The 26,293-nt window shown below is 40.5% G+C and overlaps 1 protein-coding gene across 4 annotated transcripts in view; it reads left to right on the top strand.

The window, feature by feature from the left end:
• Window positions 1-24,031, top strand: part of PDGFD (platelet derived growth factor D) — a 146,183-nt gene extending 122,152 nt beyond the window's left edge. For all 4 annotated transcript variants that reach the window (XM_039563969.1, XM_039563961.1, XM_039563966.1 and 1 more), the window contains 2 exons: window positions 6,992-7,206; window positions 18,518-24,031. In XM_039563969.1, the coding sequence (XP_039419903.1) occupies window positions 6,992-7,206; window positions 18,518-18,652 (350 nt within the window). In that variant the 3' untranslated portion in view covers window positions 18,653-24,031. The remainder of the gene's footprint in view (window positions 1-6,991; window positions 7,207-18,517) is intronic.
• Window positions 24,032-26,293: the final 2,262 nt, after the last annotated feature.

The following is a 26,293-nucleotide window of genomic DNA, read 5'->3' as shown; positions in this document are numbered from 1 at the left end:
TATATACTTTAAAATAATTCCTTTTGCATTGATGTAATATATTGCTGACCTCAGTGTCACAGTAATTTGGTTATTACAAATATTAAGCATCTCCAAAAAGATGTCACTGACTATTGGGTTATTTAATACTGTTCATGGAAAGAACACAGGTAAAGAAGTAAACATCCATGCTCCCAATTATGTTGAACTTCTCCACAAATAGGTTTCTGTTCTTTTAGAGAGTCATAAGGAGAGTTCAGACATGTTTCAAGAAAGCATCTTCATCCTAGTTAAATTTCTGAACACATGAATTTATCTGGTTAATAATGTTAGAAGAGCTTCTAAGAGATACTGTTGTAAACAGTTCCAACCATCAATTAAACATGGTTTAACTTTTCCCACATGCTTGTTTGCATTTATGTTTTGCTGTTGTCTCTGATTTTTTACCTCCCATTGAATAAGGGGTTTTAATTAAAAAAAGACCTCTGCCTGTGAAATGGTTTGTGTACAAATGAAGAAAGAAAGGAAAAAGAACAAGTTCACTGTTTCTCATCATAGAAGTAAATCCAAATGTGATGGGGCTGGTACCCAAAGAAAGGGATTGTCTTTAGAAAGGAATGGGGTGTTCTGTTTTGTTTTCCCATAAATAAAGCTAGGAGGCAGGAACACATGTAGATAGATACATTCTGGTAATTAACAAGACTACCCCTGCCTCTGAGCTCATTTTCTTTTTTGGAAATAGTATGCAAGAAGCCTTTGGCTATCAGAGGAAATTAATCAGGTGGGACATTCTTGCAATAGCATCTGTCTGCAGTGACAGCTTTACAAGTTAAATAAATAAACTCTTGCTGGCATAACCACAGTGCTCTCTGGAAGGAGAGTAGTGAGCTCAGACCAGTGGTCTTCATGGAATGTTTCTGCTGTTCATTGCCAAATGGGTTCCCAAGATCAGGCAAGTTTCACCATGTCCTTAACAATAGTCTCTAATTGTCATTACATACAATGGTCTAGCAAGAAGTTAAAATTTTAATGTAATTTCTCAGAGGCTTGCAAGCAGTGGTCAATAAATTACTGTGAACGTCCAAGCAGTCTTCCTTGAAAGATTCTGGGATGGCTGCCAGCAAGTTTCAGTGCACCAGACAGGGCGTGCAGGCATCACAAATGCTGAATGCTCACTCATTCATGGCAAATTTGAATATTCCAAGTACATGGAATACCTTCTTAAACAGCTGATAATTTAAAGTATTCCCTGTGCTTAAAACCCAGAATATTTCTCCCACCATTCTTCAGTTAGGAACTCAGTTGTCTGTTGCATGCAATCTGCGCACACATTCATTCACTTTACAATCTAATTCCAATCTACATTCATACCTTCCCCCTCTGTGACAAATGAGATTTTCCCTCGTGTGTTATGCAATGTAATTGTTGGTCACTGCAGTGAAAGATTTTCTTATTAAACCCTTTTTTAAAATGCACGTAGCGTGTTATTTATCACTGGAATAACCTGCTCTTTTTCCATTACTTTCAGTGAAGCTGTGTCCAATAGTTTTGCCTGCTTTTGCTACCTGACCTGTACCACAGCAGATAATCGGTTTGCCAGTCCATAATAGACCTATATATTTTCCACTTTGTTCCATGAAAACAACTATAATCCCACTGAAATTCTGGTCTTTCGTTCCTCTAAAATAATAGTTGCTGTATTGAGGAGGTTCGTCTTGGTGCTCTGATTCTGCAGTAAATGCAAATTGCAAGATCTTCTTAGCTCTCATGAGAAGGATTTAGATAGCTCTCCAATTTTCCAGGTATATTCAACAAATTGCTTATTGTGATATCATTACCCTGTGCAGTAGAACAGTCAAAACCATCAGCCATATGTGTTGAAGTCTAAAAGCCACTGGGTTTGGTCAAAATTTGGTATGGAGAAGAATTTTTTCATCAGTGTCAGCACATTTAGATGATTTAACCAGTAGAAGATGCAACAGGAAAATAATGTTTGATGTGTTATTATCATATAATTGTGAGGATATCATTATGTTGGTAATCCCAATATTCGTTGTTATGTTGTTGAGATCACAGAATCATAGAATTGTCTGAATTGGAAGGGACCTTAGAGATCATCTCGTTCCAATGCCCTGCCACAGAGACACCTTGCACCAGACCAGGTTGTTCTAGGTTGTTCATCCAACCTAGAACACTTCCAGGGATGGGGTATCCACAACCTCTCTGGACAACCTATTCCAGTGTCTCACCACACTCACAGTAAAGAATTTCCCCCTAATATTTAATCTAAACTTACCTTTTTTCAGTATGAAGCAATATCCCCTTGTCCTATCACTACTTGCCCTTGTAAAAAAGTCCCTCTCCAGCTTTTTTGTGAATTTTCCAACTCAAGTTCAGCCACACCATAGCTTCAGTCAGCTATAGCACTGCTCTGAATGTCTTTGATGGCTTCTGTAGTACCTCTAGTCTACCTGAAGATCTTTAGCAGTATTCACCCCAGCGTTACTCTGTGGGGAACACAAATAATAGCCAGCTTCCAGTTGTACTTGGAAGTGCTGACCATTTTCCTCAAGTCTCTCCGATATTCCAGTTGTCTATTGAATTTGTAGTCCACCTATTCTATTATATCTCGGCAGTTTGGCTGCAAGGATACTATGGATCACTGTCAAAAGTCAGCAAATGCCTCTGCTGCTTTCATCTCATCCAGCAAGACAGTTGTCTCATCATAGCAAACTCTGAGGTTGGTTTTGTTAAATCTGTTCTGGATGTTCCCAGTCATCCCCTTGTCAATTATGTGCCTGGGCATTGCTTCCAAGTTGGATTTACCCCTTAATTTTATCATGGGCTAAGGTTAGGCTGACCAGTCTGCAGCTGCCCAGATCCTCCTTGCCTTGCTTGTAGATGGCCTTGACATGTGGTGTAGGAATACCATGGCAAGGTGGCTGCCATCTCTTACACCTTAGCTCCGCTCTGTGACTGATGCATGAAAAAGTGTAAAATGTTCAGATAGTGTTAGGACCATGTGTAAGTTTGGAACACATAAAGTGTTAAAAGCAACCCTAACAGACCACCTGTCTTTTTAAAATTAATCAGTTACCAGCAGCAAAGATTTTCTCCTCAATCTTTAAGGCCTCCCTTTTTCTGAATAAAACATGGCATTAGCTGCAGTCTCTTGATTTCAGTGCCTACCTCTGATTAAGATCACAGAATCGCAGAATATTTTGATCAATGCTTCAAGGTAAACACTTGCCATTGAGCTATGTGAAATGAGGATGGTTTTAAGCAGAGGATTTCAGGGAAGGAAGGGGTAAACATTGGACCCCAAGTATCCAGCTTAGTGCTCCATTGCATCTCTTTTATGTCTGCTTTACCTTTAAGCTGAGTCTCTGATGCAGACATTCTGTAATAATACTTGGGAATTATTTGCATCCAGTCTAAAGAACCTTTTAGTTCTAGTTTTAAATTAAGGACTCCAGTGGTTTCAGTCCTTGATAAGTAAAGCAGCTGGATTTCACACCAATCACACCAAGGCTCGGTTACATTTAAGTCACAGCAGTGAAGTGATGCATGAAACTGACTGTACTGTAAAATCTCATTGTTATATGGATGAGGAAATGGACTAGCTCCAGACAGTAAAACAATCCAAAGACAGGGAAAAATGCATATTGAAGCTTTCAGCAGAGAAGATTGTTCAGAATAAAATGTGTTCTTTTGTTAGGAGGCAGTAAACCATGATCTAGAGCTTAGGATTTAATTAGGCAATGGGAGCTGTTCTTGTGTGTCAGTGTGGTGCTAGCAGAGTACAGAGTACGTTGTTCGCAGCATACACTGGGTGCTCACCTTATCCCACCAAGAACTGCAGTTCTGCAGAGCAGAGTAAAAGAGTGTAGGTGTTTTCCTCCAAATGAATTTTAATGGAGGATGACTTGTGTATCTCTTAAATATATTTATTTAGGCTTTTCTTCTCTGCTTGAAGTTACTTATTTTAATTTTTCAGCATCACTAAAATAAGACCTTTTTGCTATTGTACTAGTCCATTTCAGCCTGGACTCCGATACTTTGATACCCTGACATACACAAAATGGAGAGAATTCACATCTTAACTGATAACTCTGGGATTTGGCAGTTCTAAAAACTGATAGTAAGTCAAGCTCAGAATTCCTTGAGTATGATACCAAGAATTCATGCAATTTTCCATTGGAAAATCTTCTATAGGTGTTTCAAATATAGTTCGGCATATAAAAAAATACACTAAATAAAATGTATTCTGCTACTGGTTGATTTCAGAATTCCTGAAGAATGTATTCAGAGAAAGTTTTGAGCCCTCATTATAAATGGTTTATTTCTTCATACTGCATAGAGAAAGAAAATTATGCTAATTATCTTGTTATCCCCTCCTATGCTTCAAGCAAATCAGCAGCTCTCAACAGCCCTGACTCAGCTACAGCCTAAGAGACCCTGCAAAGTGACTTTGGAAGGTCATCAAAACTGTGCATTTGAAGGCAGTGAGCGAAGCCTTCCCCCCAGTGAAAGCCTTTTGCAAGGTCAACCCTTGCTGTTTGAATTGAGTAGTTAAGTACTGAGGCCAGAATGAGTAACATTGTGATGGATATAGTCTCCTCTCTGCAGGAAAGCTCCCCCACCCAGGTCCTTTCCTTGCTAGTGCTTTCCCTCTCTTCAAGTCCCCTTGCAAAGACTCATTTCTGTGGTGATAACACAGCAGTGCCAATAGGTATCAGCTCCATGCAGGAAGAAGGAGTGTTGAGCCTGAGGGGAAGTGTCATCTGTGATAGAGCAAATTTCGTTCAGTCCCCCAACTGTCTTCTGGACACAGATGTCAGTTCATGTGAGCTGTGTCTGGGCCCTCTTTACTGACCATTTTTTTACTGGAAGCCTTGTTTCCTGTGTTACCTCAGCTGAATTAAGTCTGAATTAAGCCTTTGAGTATTTTATTCTAATCAGTAAAAGCCATCATAGTCCATAGCCAGTTTGTCCTGATAGCAGCCTGCTCATATCAGTATTCATTCCCCTGGATTGCTGCAGTGTCAGAGTGTGGATGATCCAGGCTTTCTCCTCAAGAAATCTCATTAATGATGAAGGCAGGAAATTTTCAGCCCTCTTCTTCCTTTAGTAGATTTTTTCTTCACATCAGTCAGCTGAAATGAATACAAGCCAGATAGTGCTTTGCTTTACCAGTTAGAAAAGCTGACGCCAAAGGTCCTGATGAAAAGGTTTAGAGGAGTGGGAACACGGGAAACACTTCCCTGTGGAAGGAATTAGCCTGAAAGCCTGCAGTGAGAAGAGCTGGCTTTGAAGAATGACAGTGGAGAAGAAAGTACCATCAGTTAAAACAAAGAAATCAATATACCCTGGACTTTGTCAGTCCTGGCTAAGGACATTCGCAGTGTATTTTTCTCTCAGTGCATGAGTATACCACCAGCCCCATTGATTTTGTGCTTATAGCAGGAGGACGATCTATACCTCTTTTGGAGAGGTGCTAGCTCTCTGGAGAGAACCACTGAGATTTCATGGGGGAATGTATCATAATTGCTATAAAATAGCAATTTATCTGCTAAATTCCCATTGACTGAGATAACACCATGCCAGGAAAGTGGATCTGCTACGATTTTCTATAATAGCACTTCTAAAATTTATGCACCCTTGCCACTTGCATATCAGCCCTGTGAATATCTCCAGGTCAGAATGTAAAGGGTGCATGATACTCAAAAATCACAGCTTTTTCCACAATTAACTTTGTCATGTTGACAAGATCTGAGTCACAGAAAGCATGAAGTGTCTTTGTTGTAAGTTTTCACATATTTGTATTAAAGCACAAGCGTAAGTGTTCTCAGAACCAGAGGTTATGTTGATCTCTTAAACAAGCCCTTAAAACCTGATATGTTCACAAACACTAGACTGTTACCTCAGTGCTCACTTGAGCCATCCCTATTTTCCTATTGATACTTCTGTTAGCAAATACTGTTTGGAGTCGAACTCAACACAAGTTCACGTCCCCCACTCCTGAATGAATTACTGAACTTTTGAACACCTGGTTGGTAGACAGAATCCTAAGGAAAGAAAAAAAACAGAAAAGGAAGGAGAAAGAAATCAAAAAAACTTCTGTAGAAATAGAACTCATTAAATTTGTTACTTTTGTCTGTGTTACAATTGTGGAAATAAAAGTGGGGTTTTGTTTTGTTTTAGCATTACAAGCTAAAGCTAGAAACGGCGCTTAAACTCACATTTGATAGTCTATATGTTATTTTTATGGCTGGCTTTATTAGTTGTTTACATGACACATCTCAGATACTAGGCATTTAAACATCAACCAATTACTGGCATTCAATAAACCTATTAATTTTAATTGTATTTATTTGTATGCCTATTGTAGTAACTTTTACCAGATTAAATTAATATTGCTTAGATTGGTTTCTCCATCTAAAAGTGAGTTATCTAAATTCTATTTATAAACAATACAGACAGGCAACTTGAGGAAGAAAGTCATGCAGCCTGTCCTAAGTGATTTTGCAAGGAAGGGATGAATCACTCCCCAAAAATGTTTCTCTGCTGACCACAGGAAGGGCCTTGTTTTTGCTAAAAATAACAAAATAGATCTTAGCATCTAAGTAAGCCAGGTATAAACCAAGGAAGGAAGAGGGTAGCAGTGGTGGAATCTCTTGCCCAAGGATCCAACAGGTGAGTGACAAAGCAAATAAAATGACCAGTCTTCAGCTTTCAGGCCAATATTTTACTGCAAACCTTCCCTTCACCTTTATAGTAAGTGTGATCTCTGCTATGGCAGTCAGTGGGAGAAGGATGACAGCCTGGATGGCCACCTGTAATGATTTAAAATTGGTAGGTTTATGTTTATTTGTTCAGAAATCACCGCTATAGTTCACATATTTTTCAATCAGCACCCTATCACTCTGTGTTATTGACTGCCTGGGGAGCAGTATAAACCAGAGGAATGTCCCGCTCAAACCTCACTAATGAAACTTCTTTTGCATTGCAGTTGACCTGGACAGGTTGAATGATGATGTGAAGCGTTACAGCTGCACTCCAAGGAACTACTCTGTCAATTTAAGGGAGGAGCTGAAGCTGACAAATGTAGTTTTTTTCCCCCGCTGCCTCCTTGTCCAGCGCTGTGGCGGAAACTGCGGCTGTGGGACTCCGAATTGGAAATCCTGCACCTGCGTGTCAGGGAAAACAGTGAAAAAATATCATGAGGTATTTTCATTTGTTCTTTGTTACTCCTTTTGGGTATGTATTGCTTCCACGGATTCTGAAGTCTTTTCTCGGACCTGCGTGTGCTGCTTGTTAATTGGCTATGTGTGTGTGAGAAAGGGGTGTAGGCAGGTATTTGTGGGTAAGTTAATTTAGGAGAAATTGGACAGAACTTTTGCCACCTCTGAGTGGATGCCACCACAGCATCCTAGTGACCTTTGTCGCAAGAATGAGCCTTATGTTGGACTGATTTTTCCCAGTGAAGGACAAATACAGAGTAAATGTATATACCACTGGAAATACACTTTTTGGAACATGTGTTCCTTGAGCTATTTGACTTCACTTCCTCTTGCTTTAAACTTATGCTCACACTTGGAAATTACAATTAAGTCTCTTGTAAACTCTCTTCCCTTCCAGATTTATTACTTACAGGAGGCAGCTGAATCATTCAGCTTTAGCTTTTTCCCCACTCAGCAATTTTTTAGGAAGGCAAAATTTTTGCATAGGAACAATGCCCATTATTTTAATCCATTCAGAACACATTTAGGGACGAAAAGCACAAGGAAAGAGCATTTTTTGTTCTTGCCTCTAATGCAGTCTTTTCAGATCAAGACATGAGCAGTGTCCCCTAAAGTGAGCATATCTAGGGAAGTTACTTGGTAGTTGCCTTTCAGTTGTCAGAAGGTAGGGTAGCTGCATGCCATGCCGCCTTATGTCTGACACATATCTCTCATAAGAGCCTGATTTACCACTTGGCTTAAGTCCCAAGGGAAAATGAACTTTATGGACTTTAAACCTGGATGTGATGTGGGCTCATAACATTAAGGCATTGTCTTGGGAGACCCTGGGGCTGCAATAGCAGAGGGTTGGTGAAGGTCAGAACTTGCCCACACTGTGAGCAGTGTGGTTACTCTTTTCAAAGGTAAGAGATATTTTCTCACATGTAACTGCAGAATACAGCATACTCCACGTGCTAGGACTAGAGAATAATATTTTCTCTAATTTTAAAGAAGATGCAGGGGATGACCCTAGTAATGACCCTAATTACAGAGCAGAAAGCCTTATCTCAGTGGTAGAAAAGTGAATTGGAAAAAATATTAATAGGTATAAAGCACCTAGATGACTATGAGCTGATAAAATTAACTCAGAATGCCTTATATATGAATAAATATTTATACAGCACCACAACATTGTACAAGAATGCTAAAAGGACTGGCACCTCCTGCAGAGAGCAAACAGTCAGCCAGACAAGATCAGACATGGATTAGAAGCTGGTTAAGAGATAAAGAGCAACGAGGTGGAAGAGATGAGCAATTTTCTAAATGGGAAAGGGCTATCTGAGGGTGCCCCCAGTACACAGATTGTTATTTCATGTGTTCAATCTGGAGGGAGGTGCACAGGGAGGTGGCAAAAATGTCAGGTGGCACAGGACATAACATACTTGAACAGCAGAAAAGGCTGTGAGGAATTTCAGAAGGCCTTTGTAACTGCTTATAAATGCAGGTTAGAAGAGCAGCAATCATTAGGATGAGTGGTCTCAACTATTTATTCATATAACACTGGATGTGTGAGGGGAGGAGGGAGAAATGAGGGGTGGAAATTGGGCCAAAGGTTAAGTAGTGAATCACTGTGAAGAGCTTCAGGAAAACAGTTGTTCAGCGCAGTGATAAGAAAAAGATAAGTGACAGTCTTCTGCAGGAATGGAGATGAAGGGGTAATAACACAGCAAATATAGTCAGGATAAATTCGTGGGGGACTTATCCTGGGTTTTGACCATTGGTACTTAAAAGGACAAAGGCAGGACTAGAAAAAATAAATAGAAGCAGCAAATATACATCATGAGAGATGTAGGGGAAGATATAGATCAAAAATATTTGTAAGGAAGGTGGCTCAAAAGTTTTGGATAATTTCATTTAGAAAAAAAAATGGTAGAAAGAGAGGACACAGTGAAAGGTAGAAAATAATGAATAGTAGCTAAAGGAAAATTGGATCTTCCTAAATGATATTTTCCTTAAGAAAATAACAAGAGGGAGACTGAAAGGGAACTAATTTAAAATTATAAAAAGGAATTGTTTTTTTCCACAGTAAATCTGTGTGGAATTTCAACACTTAAATATGACGTGTGCATAATTCAGAAGATTCCTGAAAGAACTCAAGTAAAGAATAAACTAAGGAATCCTGACTTACACCTGTGTCAGAATTTAAGTCAACTGTTGACAGCAGCTAGAAAGAAAAGTGCTGATTATGAGTATGTTATCAAGCACTTACTTTTTTCAAGTGTTTGGAAACAGGTAGTGCTGGTACACCAAAATATCAAACTAGCCAGGTATTGCTCAGCACCAGGATGTCATGACTTAAAATTGCCCCAAATTAATCACTAAATTCAGGAAATTCAACATTCACACTTATACATCACTGCTAAATTATTTTCCTACTCATTTCTTCTCTGAGAACCATCTGAATTCAAGACAGTGTTTCAGCTTTAACATTAAATGGCCTTTGTAAGTTTAAATTTAAATTTCATCCCTTAGGGATGAATAAACAGCTCACTGAGTAGGTATTTAGCCAAGTATCTCCCATTAACATGAGTGGAAGTCATGCAGATAAATTCATGTATGACATACTAAAGATGTATCCATTAATTTTAGTCCAAAATGTTTTCCACTTTATTATTATTATTAGCCACGCACAGTTAATCAGTTTCATTCTTGTTCTCCTTTGACACTTTAATTTTACTTAAATACCAGGTAGAAAAGGCACTGAGCAGAGGCTCTCCACATGCCAGTTTTAGAACCATGGAGCCAGTTTGCTCTCTTAAAAGCCAATTTGAAACCCACTAACCTTAGCCAAAGAGCCTTTAGTTGCATAACGAAGGATGGAGCTTCACACTTTATGAAATCCCCAGCACCATTAATTTGGTTAAAAAGCTCTGCCTTCTCCTGCAGGAAGACAGAGGCCAGATTCAACCACAAGTCCCAGTTAACTTGATTTACAGAAGACACCAGAAGGAAATATTAAGTAGTGGCACAAAGAAGGTGTTTGAATAACTGAAACTGAGTCCTGCAGACCCCAGACCCTTTCTCTTGCCAGACTGATTTTGCCTAACCTCCATCCTGGAGCTTCATCTACTGAGCTCCTGAACCTGCAAGAGCTTTGTGTCTTGCACGTGGATATGCGTGTCCTCAAAAGTAAAAATGTCTCTGGAGATCACTTAAAAGTTCCCTGGCATTTCTGAGCTACTGAGTATTTCTGAGTGAGAAAGACAGGCAGGCAAATTTTACAAAAGCAATAGGCTCCTTTTTGGCTTGGTAGCAAGTGCTGGAGTAGCTGCATGTTGGTAGCTGTGGGGACCTTAAAGTCCAGGGTGTTTCTTGAAAGAGAGGCTTCTAGTCCAGAGAGATTTCAAGGTTATCTTCTCCGTGTGCTCTTAATGCTTTTTAGTTCCCTCTTAGTTCCTGTTCAAAGCCTCTCACTGTAATCACTGAGCGCTCCCTCCTAGCCTAGACTCTCAGGACTAATAGCCTTTAATTTTCCCAAGCTGAGACTGCTGCTCCAGTTCCCTGAATGGAATGTACAGCTCTTTTCTGTCATGTCCAACTATAAGAAGTGATGCAACAGCAGGGAAAATGCGAACATGAGAATGCCACAGAAAGGGGTAGCTTTTTCTTTATTGCCCTGGGAGATGTTAGTCATGAGCTCTCTGGTCTTCTTTATGGCCTGGAAGTTTGCCATGACTTTACCAAAATACTCAGCAGTTTTCAGAAATGAATGGGGTCATAATTTGGGTAAACAGTTTTATTGGTGGGTTTTTTTTTTTCTTGCAGGAGTCTTGCAATGCTCTGTGGTTTTCTGTGGCTTCTGGGTTTGCTTTAGAGCAGAGCAAATACTCTGGACAAATACTCATGACTTACCACATAGTGTCACAATCCCTTCAAACCAAACAGGCCAAGTCCTGGCAGTGTCTGAGAACGTCTCTAAGGCATAGTCTGCCGTAGGTGATACAAATGCTCAGCCCTACTGCTGTCTGACTTTTTAAAGGGGACCTGAAATAAAAGTGTTTCCCACTGCAGTTAATTTCCTTTAAAATGCCTGGAACTGTTCGTTAAAGAGGCACAGGCTCTAAACCTGGAGATTACTCAGCACAGAGAAGGTGTGGGGAACTCAGACCAGGACTCAGTTCAGCTGTGGCTGTGGCTGTGCTATCCAGCCAGCATGCACATACCTCAGAGAAACAAGAAATCGGTTTTCCCATCTCATTGCTGTAACTGATGAGATGTGAAATGAGTTTCCGTGGGGAATAAGTGCTCTTAAGGTAGCAACCAGAATTTGTCAGAATGTGTAAACCTCCGCAAACGCAGTGCTGAGCTGCACAGCTAAAGGGCATATAAGAAAAAAAGAAAAAAAATCAGCTATCAAGCTGATTGCATCTTTTACCTACTTATTTGTCTCTCCTCTAAAGACTGATGTGTTTTTCACTGTCTATAAGGTGCTTCTTCCCCACCCCCCATCCCACCCCTTTTTGAAGCATTATGTCTCCATTCAAGTTTGATGTTGATTGGAGCTTGTCTGATGCCTTCACAGGACATACATTCAGTTAATTCTCAGAGACAACGTTTTGATTAGTGTTAGGGTGGCAATTTCATAACCTCTGGTTGCCTTGAGAGAGGCAGTAGGTACCCCAGAGCACACAATACCATATCTTGGCACAAGTTGCTGGGGCATAGAAACAGCTTCAACTGAAACCAACATTGCAAAGGGAAAACAAGACTGAGGGAATATTATATGGGAGAAAAGAACACAGGAGCACAACAGAAAATAAAAAAGTGGCATGGAACTTCAAGAAGACAGAGTTACTGCAATGGAGTTAAGAAATTTAACTAACACAATTCGATGCTGTGCGGGCTTTTTTCCTTTTTTTCTTTTATTTTTCAGAGAAATGAGAAGCAAACCTTAAGGAAGCACTTGAGAGAACAGACAATAATTCTCATCCTGTCCTTACACAGGGAAACATAAGATAACTGGTCAAAAAATGATCCAAATGATGCTGACACGACAAAGGGAATTTGCTAAGGGATTAAAAAGAGCTGGAATCATCAAAGCAGTGTTCAAGGAGTATGGTCTGCTGTTGTATGTCCTGGAGTTGATAGTACATGTATAAAGGAGATAAAAGGTTGTTATGGTAATAAAGGCACAGAATTAGCCTGACAAAAGAATTAATTCATGGAATATTGTACAAGAAGCAGCAATGGGATTTATTTGGAATGCAAGTACAAGGAAACAGAATGAGTCAGAAATGACTGCTAGGTCACGGGATGAGGAGAGAGAGCGCAGAAGTGCAGAGAGAGAAAAAAAAGGTTCATTTTTAACTAGATGAAAATGAAAGTTCTTGGGTTGACATGTGGAAGTTAAGCAAGTGAGACATCCTGTGATACATGTCAGGACAGAGAAGCAGTTTGTGAAGGAGGAACATCTGTATCTAGTCAGTGATAAAACAATAGCTGTGTCATAATGCACACCTAATTCCTGACAAGATCAGCAAAAGTGAGGGTCTTATTGATGTCACATATGTCAAAAATATCATAGCTTTAGTAAGTACTTGAGGTACTTGAGTTTTGAGCCAGTTAATCTTTTCCCATGTTTGTTGTATTAAAACCAGGTGTTTTTTATGCATAAAAATAAAAAAAAATAGAAACAATAATCCCATTTATATTCAATGATCCCTTAGTTTGCCTGCTGCTGCTGATCATCAAGCCAACTCTTTTTTCTTGTCCCTGATACCCTGGGTATTATCTCTGGTAATAAAGAATACATCTTTGGGTCTATGTCATTGGTTTAGGCTGTGTTCCTAGTAGAGTAAAGGTCCTTGTGCTAAATTATGAACCACATTCCCATAATGCTTGGCTTCTTAGACTCAGAGCACAGCTAAATTGTGTGTGACCTTTGGATTAGATAACTTTCAAAAATTGCGGAGTAAGATTTTTTTATGTCTATCAGAACTTGGATCTGTGTTGAATCTTTTGCACTTTTGATGCTTCCTCTTTCATGAATCTCAGACAAATATAATTTGGTTTGCATGCTAGAATGGTGTTATTTTTAGATGTGCAGAAGGAGATCAGATAATGCTGTTTAGCAGAATTTTAAAATAAGTTCTGCAGAGTACAAATTTCAGTATCTAAAATAGCATCCAGAGTTGCTCACCATCCTCTGTCACAAGAATGTGAAGCTAATTAGAATTGGGTAAGCCATAGTCATGTTATTGATATTCTGTAGCTTTCTTAAGCTAATCAAAAAGAAAAAAAAAAAAAAGCTGATTTTTGAGTGGGACTTTATTTTTCTATTGGTGCTCAAAATACTGGTCAAGAATTCAGAAAACAATTTCACTATTGTTACTAATAAGTAAATGATAAGTCGGAAATGCCTGTGGGAGACCTTTTTTAAGTTTTGACTGGGTTTGGTATCACTCTTTGCTTTTTAATAAAACAGAAATCAGCCATCATGTACTGTCATGGCTAAATGTTGCCTGACTCCAAGGGTCAGTGATACCTGGCTAGGATCATCAGCAAATGCTGAGGGGATGCTTCACCTCAGTCTGGCTCTACCCATCTAACACTGTGAGTCCAAGCTTTGGGCTCCTTTCCTAGTCCCCAGAGCTAGCACCACCAGAGGTGGGTGTTTCAGGTGAATCATTCTCTATAGTCACTACTTTATTGCAGCTTCTACTGGAGACATGCCATGTATGGAGCAGGGTGAACAGATTATCTCCAGCTGGGTCCTCTTCCTGGCAGTCATTGCCACTCTGCTCTCCTCAGCCCCTGATGTTGAGGTGTTCTTAATTTTTGCTGAGGTGATAGGGGCCATCAGCCCTGACCCCCTGTGCTCCACAGGCCACTGGAGAGCACCTGCTGCCCCCAGAGCACAACCCAAATTGGTACTGTACACCTCCTGGAAAGGCAGTCCTCAAACAGGCTGGAAACCCCACAGTTCCTTGGAGGGCTGTCCAGGTGGTGAGTGGGCCTTACTTAAATAAGTGTGCCCTAATTCCACTTGAAGTTTTTCTGGCTTCAACTTCCAGATCCTGGCTTTTGTAATGGCTTTGCTCTCTGGTTTAAAGAGGGTTTCAGAAGCTGGCATCCAAATTCAATACATGATCAATGAGCAAGATTGCTGGCAAGGAAATGCATGTAAGCGTTTTCTTTATATTTCCTACAACACTGTCCCCAAGGAAAGTGATGCAGTGGCTACAGTCATCTCACCTTGAAACTTCTCAGATGCTCAGGCATATCTAGAAATTAAAATGCCATCCAGCATGTTGTGTGCTCCTGTGGGGCTCTCCACACAGAAAATGCCCTATTGCACTTTTTTTTTGTATTACCTATAAGCACCAAATCCAGCTCAGAAGCAAAATAATCTGTCTTGATTTTATTTTAATTGTTTTAATAGTTTTATGACCATAATTTACTCGGTGTTTGATGAGAGGGGTATGACTGTAGTTACGTGCTCTTTGTGAGGCAATGATCTGAATAGCTGAGGCACTGCAATTTGATGAGAAGTGACAGACATTGATCCTTTAATTTGAAAACTACAAGGTTGTTCTTTTTCACCCACAAAAAAAAAAAAACAACCTTTTGAGCATTCTGGACCTGTCATATGCATATTTTCTTACAGCTACTGATCCCATCAAAAAAGGAGTGATAAAATGCCCTAAACAGAATTTATTTGAACTATTCTCATTAATTCAGTAGATCCTCAGCTTTAAGGACCTGTCCATGGAATAAACAGCAGCTATTTGCAGAATAAAGGGTTGTCTTCCATCAACTGCGGTCACCAGAAATGGCCTTACTTCCAGATTCCCTTGTACTTAGATGAAAACAAAACTGTTAGGCAGAAGTAAGACAGAGAGCTTTGAATATCAGTTCTGTGATCAGCTATTAAAGTAGCTCTGCAGAGGGATTTGGACAGGTTGGATCTGAGACAAATTGTGTGAGGTTCAACCAACAATGCCAAGTTCTGGGTCCTAAACTTGGGTCACAACAACCCAGGCAGTGCCACAGGCTGGAAAACTGCCTGGTGGAAAAGGACCTGTGGGTGCTGGTCTGTAGCAGCTGAACATGATCCAGCTGTGCCCAGGTGGCCAAGAAGGCCAATGGCATCCTGGCCTGGATCAGCAGTGGTGTGGCCAGCAGGACCAGGGCAGTGACCGTCCCCCTGTACTCGGCACTGCTGAGGCCACAGCTCCAATCCTGTGTTCAGTTCTGGGCCCCTCACTGCCAGAAAGACATTGAGGGGCTGGAGCGTGTCCAGAGAAGGGCAGCGGAGCTGGGGAAGGGTCTGGAGCACAAGTCCTGTGAGGAGCAGCTGAGGGAGCTGGGGGTGTTTAGCCTGGAGAAAAGGAGGCTCACTGGGGGACCTTACTGCTCTCTCTCTCTCTGACTGCCTGAAAGGAGGGTGTAGCCAGGTGGAGGTTGGCCTCTTCTCCCAGATAACAGGTGGCAGAACAAGAGAACATAGCCTCAAGTTGTACCAGGGGAGGTTTAGATTGGATATAAGGGAAATTTTCTTCACTGCAAGGGTGGTCAAACATTGAAATAGGCTGCCCAGGGAAATGGGAGTCTCTGTTTTCCTGGACGTATTCAAAAAGCATGTGGGATGTGGCATTACAGGACAGAAGTCAGTGGTTGACTTGGCAGTGCTGGGATAATGGTTGGACCCAATGATCTCAGAGGTCTTTTCCCGCCTAAATGATTCTATGATTTGATAATTTCAGCTGTGTTCAATCACTGTTTTCCTGTCTTGTCTGGGGAACTGCCTGACAGTTCATTTTTCTTATCAGCAAAGCCTATATACTGTGTTCATGCTTCCTTATAAAAAACACAGGGAAAGTCCCCAAGCTGTCAGATGGTCTGTTAACTTAAATACAGTCCACATCCCCTTGCATACTTTGATTTGCTCTCAGCTGGAAAAATCAGATCTGCCTACCCATGATCTTGCAAAATGCCAGTCATCTGGATTTGTCAGATTTTGCTGAAAGACTTCTTTAAATAAAGAATTTATCATGGGTTCAGCGTCAGCATCTGTGCTTGATTTTAAAAGTAAGTTTTCTTTAAAAAAAATCTTTGAAGATGTGGTCTATTTTTATCTCTGTAATAATTGCAGCAATATGATTAGGTTCAGTCCTTTTGTGCTTGGGACTACAGTGTGGTACAGCAAATTTTCCTAGTGTCCATCAGGATTTATTGCATATGTGGATGCAGCCAGTGTTTGAAATCAATTCAGAGACACTATATTTTTGTTGCTTTAAAAAAATAATTACATGTTTCTGCATTTCTAACAGGACAAAGTAATTGTATTTTCCAAACACAGTACAGCAGCATGAAGGACCTTGCTTAGGCACAGTCCTTACTCTCAGTATTACATAGGCAAAATATAAATTCCATCACAAAAGGGAGAACAAAATAATAGACTGCATTCAGTGCTCACCACTTTTGTTACATTCCATTACTTTTCTAGCGTCAAGGCCTTAATGGCAGAGAACAAATGGGCTCGTCCTGAGAGCTGCTAACCTGCCTGCCCTTCCCCACCCACCGTGTACAGCATCTCTGGTTATCCTTTGGCAAGTGCTTCACACTTAAGTTTTGGGACTTTCTAATTCTGTTGAAAATGCTCACACGCTGTTGATCTGGCACACAGTCTCTTATTCCCTGTCCTTTCCAAAACCATCTCAACTCTTGTATGGTGTTACAACATCAGAAAGTACTTTAAAAAAAAAAAGGTTTGTTGAGTAACAGAGCGACCTGTTACTTATAAATCAGTATGATCTGTTAGAGGAGAAATGTGGGTGCTTTGGTGGTTGAGGTGTTTGTTTCAGAGGTTTAGGTCCCACTTGCCAGTTGGCCACTGGCTTTGGGAGGTCGTGCACTTAACAGACATCTCTCCATCCTGGAACAAGCAAGAGAAATCCAGCTGATCTAGCAGTCACTTGGCCAAGCTAGCATGAGTCACATCAGCCTGCCAGGAGGTGAGACCTGTTAGCTCTAATGTCTTACTGGTGTGTGGTTTCTGGACTCAAGCACTTGAGGCCGCACTGCGCAGAACCAACCCACCTGCTTCTGCAGCTGTGCAGCTGCAGCCTTGCTATCTCCGTGTCCTGCTCCCTGTCAGTAAATTTCTAAATGGAAAGGACTGTATACTGGCACTGGTAGTGTTTCTACTAATGTGTGGCATAGTCTTGAGCAAACCAGTTTCAGATTCTCCATGTACACAAGTCTGACAATTACCATCTCTTTCTGGCCAATGTGCTGTGAGATTTGGGAAGATACAAGATCGTTTTCAGGGAATCAGATTCATATAATGATATGGGTTGGAAGACGTCTCTGAGGGTCTACAATCTCCCATAAAAACAGGAAAAATGTTGAAGTTAGATGAGGTTGCTCAGGGTCTCATCCTGTTTATTTTGACTGTGTTGAGGGTTTCTGCAGCCTTTCTGGACAACCTGCTCCAGTGTCTAACCACTCTCAGTATTTTTTTACTATACCCAAATAGGATTTTTTTGTTGTTGTTGCATCTTGTGTTTATTGCCTCTTTCTCATATTCTTTACAACCTACAGCCCCCTTCCTCCAGGTCTGAAGATCACCTTGCCTAGATAGCATTGTTTTCAAAAGCATCTTGTACAATGTATACTTCCCTAGGAAGTAATTTTGTTTGCTTGTTTGTTTGACATTATTCACAGTAAATTCTTCAGAAATCATTTAGGTTGAGCCAGAGATTTTTAAGATAAGCCAACAAAACTCAGATTCCACAGAAGCTCAGAGGGATCTGACACATATTTTGTGCAAGCTCCTTCATCTCCTTCTGCCTCCACAAGTATTTAATTTTTGGACCAATTCTAGTGATACGTGCTTCAGAAATTTCAAATTGCATAGAAAAGTGATCCTTGTTCTTTAGAGGAGAAATAATGCACAAGGAAGAGGAGGGACAGGATGCTTCAAATATGTATGGGACTGCAAAGATGAGCCAAAGGAAACATGCTGGATAATTTGCATGCAAAGGAGCAATTTTGGACATAGTTAGGAAACTGCAAGATATAAAGATACCTGATGTAGGAAATAATACAGTCTGTCCAAGCTCCAGGACAAACAGTACAGCAGGATGTCAAAGGGTGCAAAGAAAAAGCTGGAAATAAAACAAAACTGTGTCCAAATTAATGCTGGTCAGGGCCATTAAGGGCCATTGTTGCCCTTGGGGTCCCAACACTCATATCTCCTCAGATCTCCAACAGCGTTTTCTAATTCATTGTGTTTTTGTTGATCCTCCCAGGTGCTGAAATTCGTCCCTGAGGCTGGGCATACCAGAAGAAGAGGCAGAATCAGGAACAACATGTCCTTGGTAGATATACAACTGGATCACCATGAGCGTTGTGATTGTGTCTGCAGTTCAAGACCACCCCGATAAAAAAGGAAAAACAAAGAAAGAAAAGAAAAAGCCAGACACACTAATTTCATCTTACTGGACATTTACTTTCAAGCAGGATTGCTCTGAGGACCTTTACTCACTAATCATTTGAAATTCGCTACTAGCCTGCCTTTGCAATTAGCAAAAATCATTGCTGTGCTGATTAGTGCCATGGCAACTAAACAGGTATATCATACATTTATGTATCAGCATCCAAGGTTTTAGGATTGTGGTTATCTGTAGCTAGATTCTGAGGGTTGAGATTTTAAAAGCTCAATTGCAGCCCTTAGGTACACAGTGCCCACCTGAATATAAATACCAGGTGTGTAGGTATTTGTGGTAGCTGGCAGTGAAATAGAGTTGTGTTTGTTTTTCACTCACCAGTTCCTACACTCAAATTCTGCTGCCATTTCTACCTCCTCAGCTCTCCTGATGGTAGGTAGGGTTTTCTGGTGGGTATAAATGAAGGGAGAATTTGAGCCTGTAGGAGTGCAAAATGGTTTGCCCCACTCTCAGAGGGAACTTTCCAGCATTCTGGCCCAACAGAGTGAGATAGAATGCAGATAGTTTTCACTACATGAAATAACGCATCAGTAAAGTCAAATCTTAGTGTTCACACTCGACCAAATCATGTGCTGAAATTAGTAGATGCTTTGCAGAAGCCAGGATACTGGCTGGTAGTGGGGTGCAGAGGCTGGTACTTTTGCTGTGGTGGCTCCATGGGAGCCATCACCCAGGTGCTTCTGCAAGAGGGGGCTCCTGCCAGGCCCCCAGGTAAATACCTGCAGGCTGGAACTGATTTTGGTCACTATCTACCTGATCTGGATTCCTGCCCCTTGCCCAGAGTGGCCGCACAGTTGCCCAAGAGGAGCCCCCTCTACACAAGAGGGGCGAGAGCCCTCTGCTTGGATCCTCCTCGCAGCAGTTCGAGGAGTGCCGTGTTTTCCTGTGGTGGAGATGAAATAGGGCACTTGTTTGTTGAAAATATTGATTTGTTTTGCAGTTGTGTTACTGGAAAACAAAACTGTGTTTGAGATTTAATTATCATTATTTGGTTTGGGGTTTCTTTATTTGTTTGTTTTAAATATGGATTATTATAACTTTGTCATATATGCATTAATCTTAGTTATCTGAGGTTAGTTGTCTCATTCCAGCTCTGTGTATTGCCATGGTTAAACTGTTGACAGTGAATTTCTTTTTTTAAATTGCATTTTGCTGAAGCATATTAACTCATTAAGCAATGTCTGTCAGTCATGAAAGGTGTGCATCATTTATTAACTTCCAGAAGAATACTACTATATACCACCTCATAATAAAATTAGCACTTTAAAAGCTACAGCATAGCTTCCTATGCCTTTTAAACTATTACAGAAGTGCTCTAGCTGAAAAAGAAAAAAAAAATCTTTCCAAATTAGCTTTAAGGATTTTCAAATGCTGCTCCAAAAATGTAAAAGAACAGGCAAATTTAAGTCTGGCAAAGAAATTTGGAGTTTTGATCATGAATGTAACAGAGGGAATAGGGTGGCACATTTAATGACTGAGGTTTTATGTTTTATAGTAGGCATAGGCTGCATTGAATCATCTTGTCTGTGTTGGCTCTTGTCTTTCTGTCTCTCTGAAAGAGTGAAGTAGGTTGACAATAATAATTATAATTAGTGGAAAATGGCGTGTTCTGTAAAATAAAATAATACAAGGCCTTCAAACCAGTATGTTTTAGTACTCTACAGGTTTGTTACAAAAGCACCCTAATGTTCTTATTTTCTCTCTTCATCAGCTCAAGTATTTTTTAAGTACTTTTTTATCATTTTAGCAAAACTTTGCTGAAAGAACCCTTAGAAATGTGTTACTTTCTTTCCTGTACTTTAACCTTGGAGATTCAGAAAGTGTGGGGGTTTTATTATTTATATTAATTTTTCCTCTCTGGCTCCCAGATGTCTATTTAAAAATGCTCCTGAATGCTTACTCAGGAAGTGATTCATCATTTTTCAAAGCAATTCACATTAAAAGAACAGCCCTGTAACCAAAGATTACCACCTTCATTTTGTAGTTCAGGACTGTTTAAAGAACATCTCATTCTTTTTCTGTCTCTAGCTTAATAACAAGATTGACCCAGCCCTTCCATAATTTTTAGCTAAGTTTGGAAGAAATTTGCATGCAAGACCTTGGCAGTATGGCTTGTTTTTGAAACAGCACACTCTTTGTATATCTCTGACTGAATCCTGCCTAAGCACTCTGACTTCCTAGCTGGTGTTGGTTGCAGGATACACAAGTTTCACAAGGCTTTGTGCTCTAAATGGTCCTTTAATTCCCACCCGACGAGGGAACTGTGCAGCAGGCAGTGCTGCACCAGGTGTGTGCCATGCAGCACTGCCTGCTCGCCCGGTCCCACCCCAACAGCCACGTGTTGTGAGGGGTGCTTTTGCCTCCTGATCGAGGGCATTCAGCCTTGTCTGGGAGCCCGAGTTACCCCTAGAGGCAATTGGGAGAGGCTCTCCCATAGTGTGCCTTAGTCCAAAGGTTGAAAGCACCCTGTTTGGGAGCTTTCTTTTCTGTCTTTTGACTATATAGAAAAATTCTAAATCTGATTTGGACATCTAAGTGTGATACACAAAGGTAAATAGTATGGATACTCCTTTTAAAGTCTGAACAGCTGAGAATTCAGCTAGCTGAGTTAGTTAATGGCAGCAGTGGATGCCAGGGTCCAGCAGAAAAATTCAGATGCAAAGTGAAAAACATCCTCTTGCTTAATGATGGGTTTACCTTCTTAAATATAAGCTAAGCTTGTCACAAAGTTTAAAGTATTACTCCTGGGACACTTACTAATGAATGCAACCATTCACTGCTTCCCGCTGCCATACAGACACCATGCTCCCAGCCAGTGCAGGAGGATGGGCTTCGTGTGGCAGTGTGGGGATGATAGCACACATGTGGACTAAGAAAAACTCCACAAAACCCAAGCCCCGAGCTTCAATGACCCTGGTGAATCCAAATATCAGCAAAATTTTTCCATTTTGTTTATTAGCAGAAATTGCAAAGGTGTATCTCCATTTTTTTTCCCCTCTTTTGTCCACGTATAGTTGTTACATTGTTTACACACTTTTAACTTAAAGAGCAAAGCTTTTAAAAAAATGAATCTGGTTCAGTTTTATTGGTGGAACTGGAACACCCCAAAATAAATACATTTTCATTGGCAATTCAGAAAGAGTCCTAATTTCAAACCACTCATCAGCTTTTTGTTTACTATATTCTTCTGGGATAAAGCCTACTTTCTCAAGTGCAATTTATGTATATTTTTTTGTTATCTCAGTAAATGCAGCTTTCCTAGCAGTACTTTTTACTTTATGCAGTATGTAATGTGTCTTATCTTGATGAAAAAATAAATACTGCTTTTGAAAGAAAGTACTCTGATTATTCATAATTTGGATGAAGAAAAGCTGTTGTTTGCTGAAAGACATTTCCACAACATGACACCATCCATATTCACAAGGTCTCCTTTTGAATTTTAGCAGTCATTCCCAGGAGCATCAGGGAAGGACCAAAGTGCAGTTTTGGGATAATGGAGTTTGAACCCCTGAGCTGGCAGAGCTAACAGCTGCCTTGTGGAGCAGCAGCAGTGGGAAGCAGCACAGCATGTCTAAGAGCTGGATTAGGGCATCCCCCCATATTTGGTGCTGATCTCAGCCCCTGCAGGCTTGGCTTGGCTCCAGGAGAGCTGTCCTCACTTGCTATAGCTGCTCCTTACTGCCAAAGGAAGCTGCTGCAGAAACTCTGCATCTCACCTGAGCAAGGGCAGAGCTAAGCATCCAATGTGTGCAGGGCAGCTGAAGGAGCCTAAGGCCTCTCAAGGTGGGCAAATTTGAGCTGTGCTTCTAAGTTTGGGCATTTCCTCCAGCTTTGCCAGAAGCAAATTTTGCTGTGTTGTAGCAAATAATAACCTTAATAACTTTGGTAACTACTTTCAATTTAAGGTTCTTGTGTTAAGCTGAAGCTGCCTTAGGCCTTCACTGGACCTTGGACTGAATAGGAATATGAAGTTTTTCCCTAACTGATTATTCAAGAGCTAGATGCCCTGTCTGATAAGAGAAATACAGATAACATACAGTAGTCTGGGAACCCAGCTTTGTAGTCTTTCCTCATGCATGAGCACCTTTTTCTGTACAGTAATGCCACTGATCTGGAACAGTCAGCCATTCAGATGAGCATATTTATCCCCCTTGGTTTGGTCCTTGTTACTCAGAGAAAAATATTACTATATATTTTTTCCTTTTTTTTTAAAGGCAGTCGGAAGAGACATTTTCTAACAAAGGAATCATTTCTCTTGAGTACAGTGAGCAGGGCCATAGTTAATGGGTAGAGGAGATATTTTTTGCCTTTTGGAAATGCACTGAATACACTACATAGACAGCAGCTCAGCAACTGCTAAATGTTCAAGGATGGCATAAAGCTCCTCCCAGCTGGCATTGCTACACACCTCTGTAACTAATGGCTAGCTAACACCAGTTTGTCCTTATGCTCACAGGACAAGGAATGTGTGAGTGAAAGCTTTAGTAAGTCTGAAACTTTGAAAGCAGCTCTGTGTCTCTTCATTGCAAAAGTATGTGGTTCCCAAGGTCATTCAGAAACTCACCATTACCTTTTTCTAAAAATTGTGGGTTTTTTAAACATTCATCTTCTCCTTTTTGAAGAACACAGAATCTGCTTCTAGTTGATTTTAAGATCTGTAACAACTGTAAAAATACTTCCCTGCAAATTCAGTTAAGATTTCTCTTGCTCTTGTCCAGAGTACATTGCACATACACACTGCTGTAATGTAAATTCTGCAGATGTCAGATTTGTACTTAGTCTCCCAGGGACTCCAGTGCAGCAGATAATGAAAATTTAGAAATTAGCATTCTTGTCTCTCATTCTAGGAGCTTTTACTTTGTTTATTGACAGTCTTGGTCAAATATGCTAAAATACATCACATTCATAGTTTATTTGGTCATTCATTGGCAGGCCATGAAGATCTGCTTTAAGTGTTCAAAGCGCAAATTCAATTTTCCATTCCTTTTCAAAGAATCATAGAATGGCTTGGGTTAGAAGGGACCTTAAAGATCATCTAGTTCCAAATACTTCTCCTAGAGATGGAATTTCCAAACCAGCAAATGTTCTGCCATGACTAGTAGGAGGGAGATATTCTAGGTTCAGTCTGTCTTCTAAAATTGATTTGACTTAAGACGGTCTGAAATTCTTGCAGCAAAAAGTTGTATATTTCAAAGCTGAGTTTATATAACCTGATTTTTGAAACTGAGTTTCAAAACCTCATTTATGTATTGCTTATAGAAACTTGCTGTGGCACAGACATGCTTTAATAAAAATGGAAATAGTTATGTAATAACAGTAAGTGTATTTGATGCTCCAATTTCAAGCTGACAAAGATTTCTGGTTCAGTTGAAAGAATTTCAGTTTCAGAACTAATACAAAGCAAACAGGATAAAAAGGACAGGATACCCTCAAAGATTTTGACATAAACAGTCAAATTCTTTGACATAATAAAAAAACCCTTAACTTTTATTCATTGCATTTCCTTAGGAAAATAAGAAGAGCAGACTTCTTAACCTTTTTGTTCTGAGTTTGGAGAATATCATCTCAAGTACGGGATACACTGAAATGAGCTCTCTCAGCTCAGTCTGAAATCAGTTTACCCTTTCTTGAGATGAAGGTGGTCTGGAGAACCACCCTTCATATCAGTGCGATTCTGTCAAATCTTTCTGTGTGCTCCCATTGTCATCACTTTTTGTCAAAGAATAAACAAATTCATTTGGTTTGGTAATACTGGATTTCCACTTGCGTGTATTATGGGAAGAAAGAAGATTCCCTCCCCCAAAATGGGAGACCATTTTACATTGAAGAATCCCAGATGGGCTGAGGTGGGAAGGGATCTCTGGAAATGGTCTTGTCCAGTCCTCTGTTCAAAGCAGGGTCATCCTACAGCACTACAGCAGTTCTCAGTCCTCTCCACTTGAGTTTTGAATTTCATCAAGGATGGAGACTCAGCACTTTTTACTCGACTTTGTGTAGAGGAAGAGTGAGGCATTAGTTTTGGCAAATTCTGCGGAGGCAGAGAAAAGTCTGACAAACTCTTGGAGCTCCACTGAGGGCTGTGGCTCATGGAAGACTCTTCAGTCTATGACAACCAGGCCTTTCTCCCTGCCACATATATCCAACAGTATCACATATCTTAGGTGGTGTGAGGAGAAGGGCCAGACATCCATGCCAGAGGATTTTTTCCCCCAAGGTACTGTAACAATTGTTTAGCTTACATGACTAAAGGCTTCTTCCCACGCACGAGACAGAGGGATACATGGCACAGGAGGGAGCCCCAGTCACCTCACCAGAACAATGGAGACCCCAACACACTCACCCGGGGCTGTTCTGGAGAGTCTCAGGGATGTGGGATACCCCATCACCCCACAGAGGGAGGAGTGGTCACTGCCAGGGGTGCAAGGACCATCATGGGAGGACGATTGCATGAGCCTCCATCTTGCTGCCAGACTCAGGAGCTACTAACACTGTTCAGCAGGCCACCCCAGGGATCCCTCATACATTGTGGAAAGACTGGAGACTGCAGTATTTTACAGCTTTCAGATAGATTCTCTCATTAAGGCATAGGAAAGCAAATTGTCCAGCTTTGCCAGAATATACAGGTTGGATGCAGCTCAGAGCAGAGCCCCCAGAGCATCTTCCTGAACTTGTAGAGCACCTGATGTAAGAGGCCTTCATTAAACTGTTCTGATACCCGACAGATGGCATTCATTACAACCTTTACATCAAAATACCAACCCTTGGATTCTGTTGCTAATTTATTTCAAAAGGTCAGGCAAGGATTTGTGTGCCCTCAAGGGATTGATTGCGTTATAGGAAGCTGCACTTTCAGTATTCAAATAACCTCACATAGGCAAAACACTGAAATTTTCTCAGTTAAACTGCATCTGAACACCGATTACATGACTGATTATTAAATGAAGATAAGCCATGTAGGCTTGAATGAAGAAGACTAATTGTTTTTTTCAATTAAAATAAAGACACTTGGGTCCAAATTAAGACCCTGACAAGAAAAGGTAAGCAAATTAGTTTCACTGGGAAATGCAGCTACAGCATACCTGAAATCTTCAGCAGTGAACGAGTCAGCAATTTTAATAATCAAAATGGCAGTATCCCTTGAAAAGTCCTTCTACATAAAGCTAATTCAAGGAGCAAATTAAAACTAGTCCTTGCATTTTAATATCATAGCTGATTGCAATGAGCTGTAGCCAGCATCAAGAGCTTTTTATTTTATCTGAGTATATAATTTCTTCTGTCTGACAAGCATTTTAAGAAGCTATGCAACTTTCATCAAATACCAAGCTGCTGTTCTTTACCCCTCAAAAAAGTGCTTATTGAAAAACAGAGACCAAAGGGCACTCCTTGAATAGACCAGAGCTCCCATGGACGCCCAAATCTATACATTAAAAAAACCACAGTATGTTTAGAATGATTTGTGGGTGTGTGCTGAGGGAGTTTTCTTGTGGCTGACATGTTTAAAGGCAGAAGTTTGCTTTAGTTTCCAAAACACCATGTTGAATATTCATGTAAGACCCTACTGAATAATCAACAGTGGCT

The sequence above is a fragment of the Corvus cornix genome, chromosome 1, assembly GCF_000738735.6.
Source record: "Corvus cornix cornix isolate S_Up_H32 chromosome 1, ASM73873v5, whole genome shotgun sequence".
Taxonomy (NCBI): domain Eukaryota; kingdom Metazoa; phylum Chordata; class Aves; order Passeriformes; family Corvidae; genus Corvus; species Corvus cornix.
The sequence above is the reverse complement of the archived record's forward strand: the minus strand, read 5'-3'. Positions and strand labels throughout refer to the sequence as shown.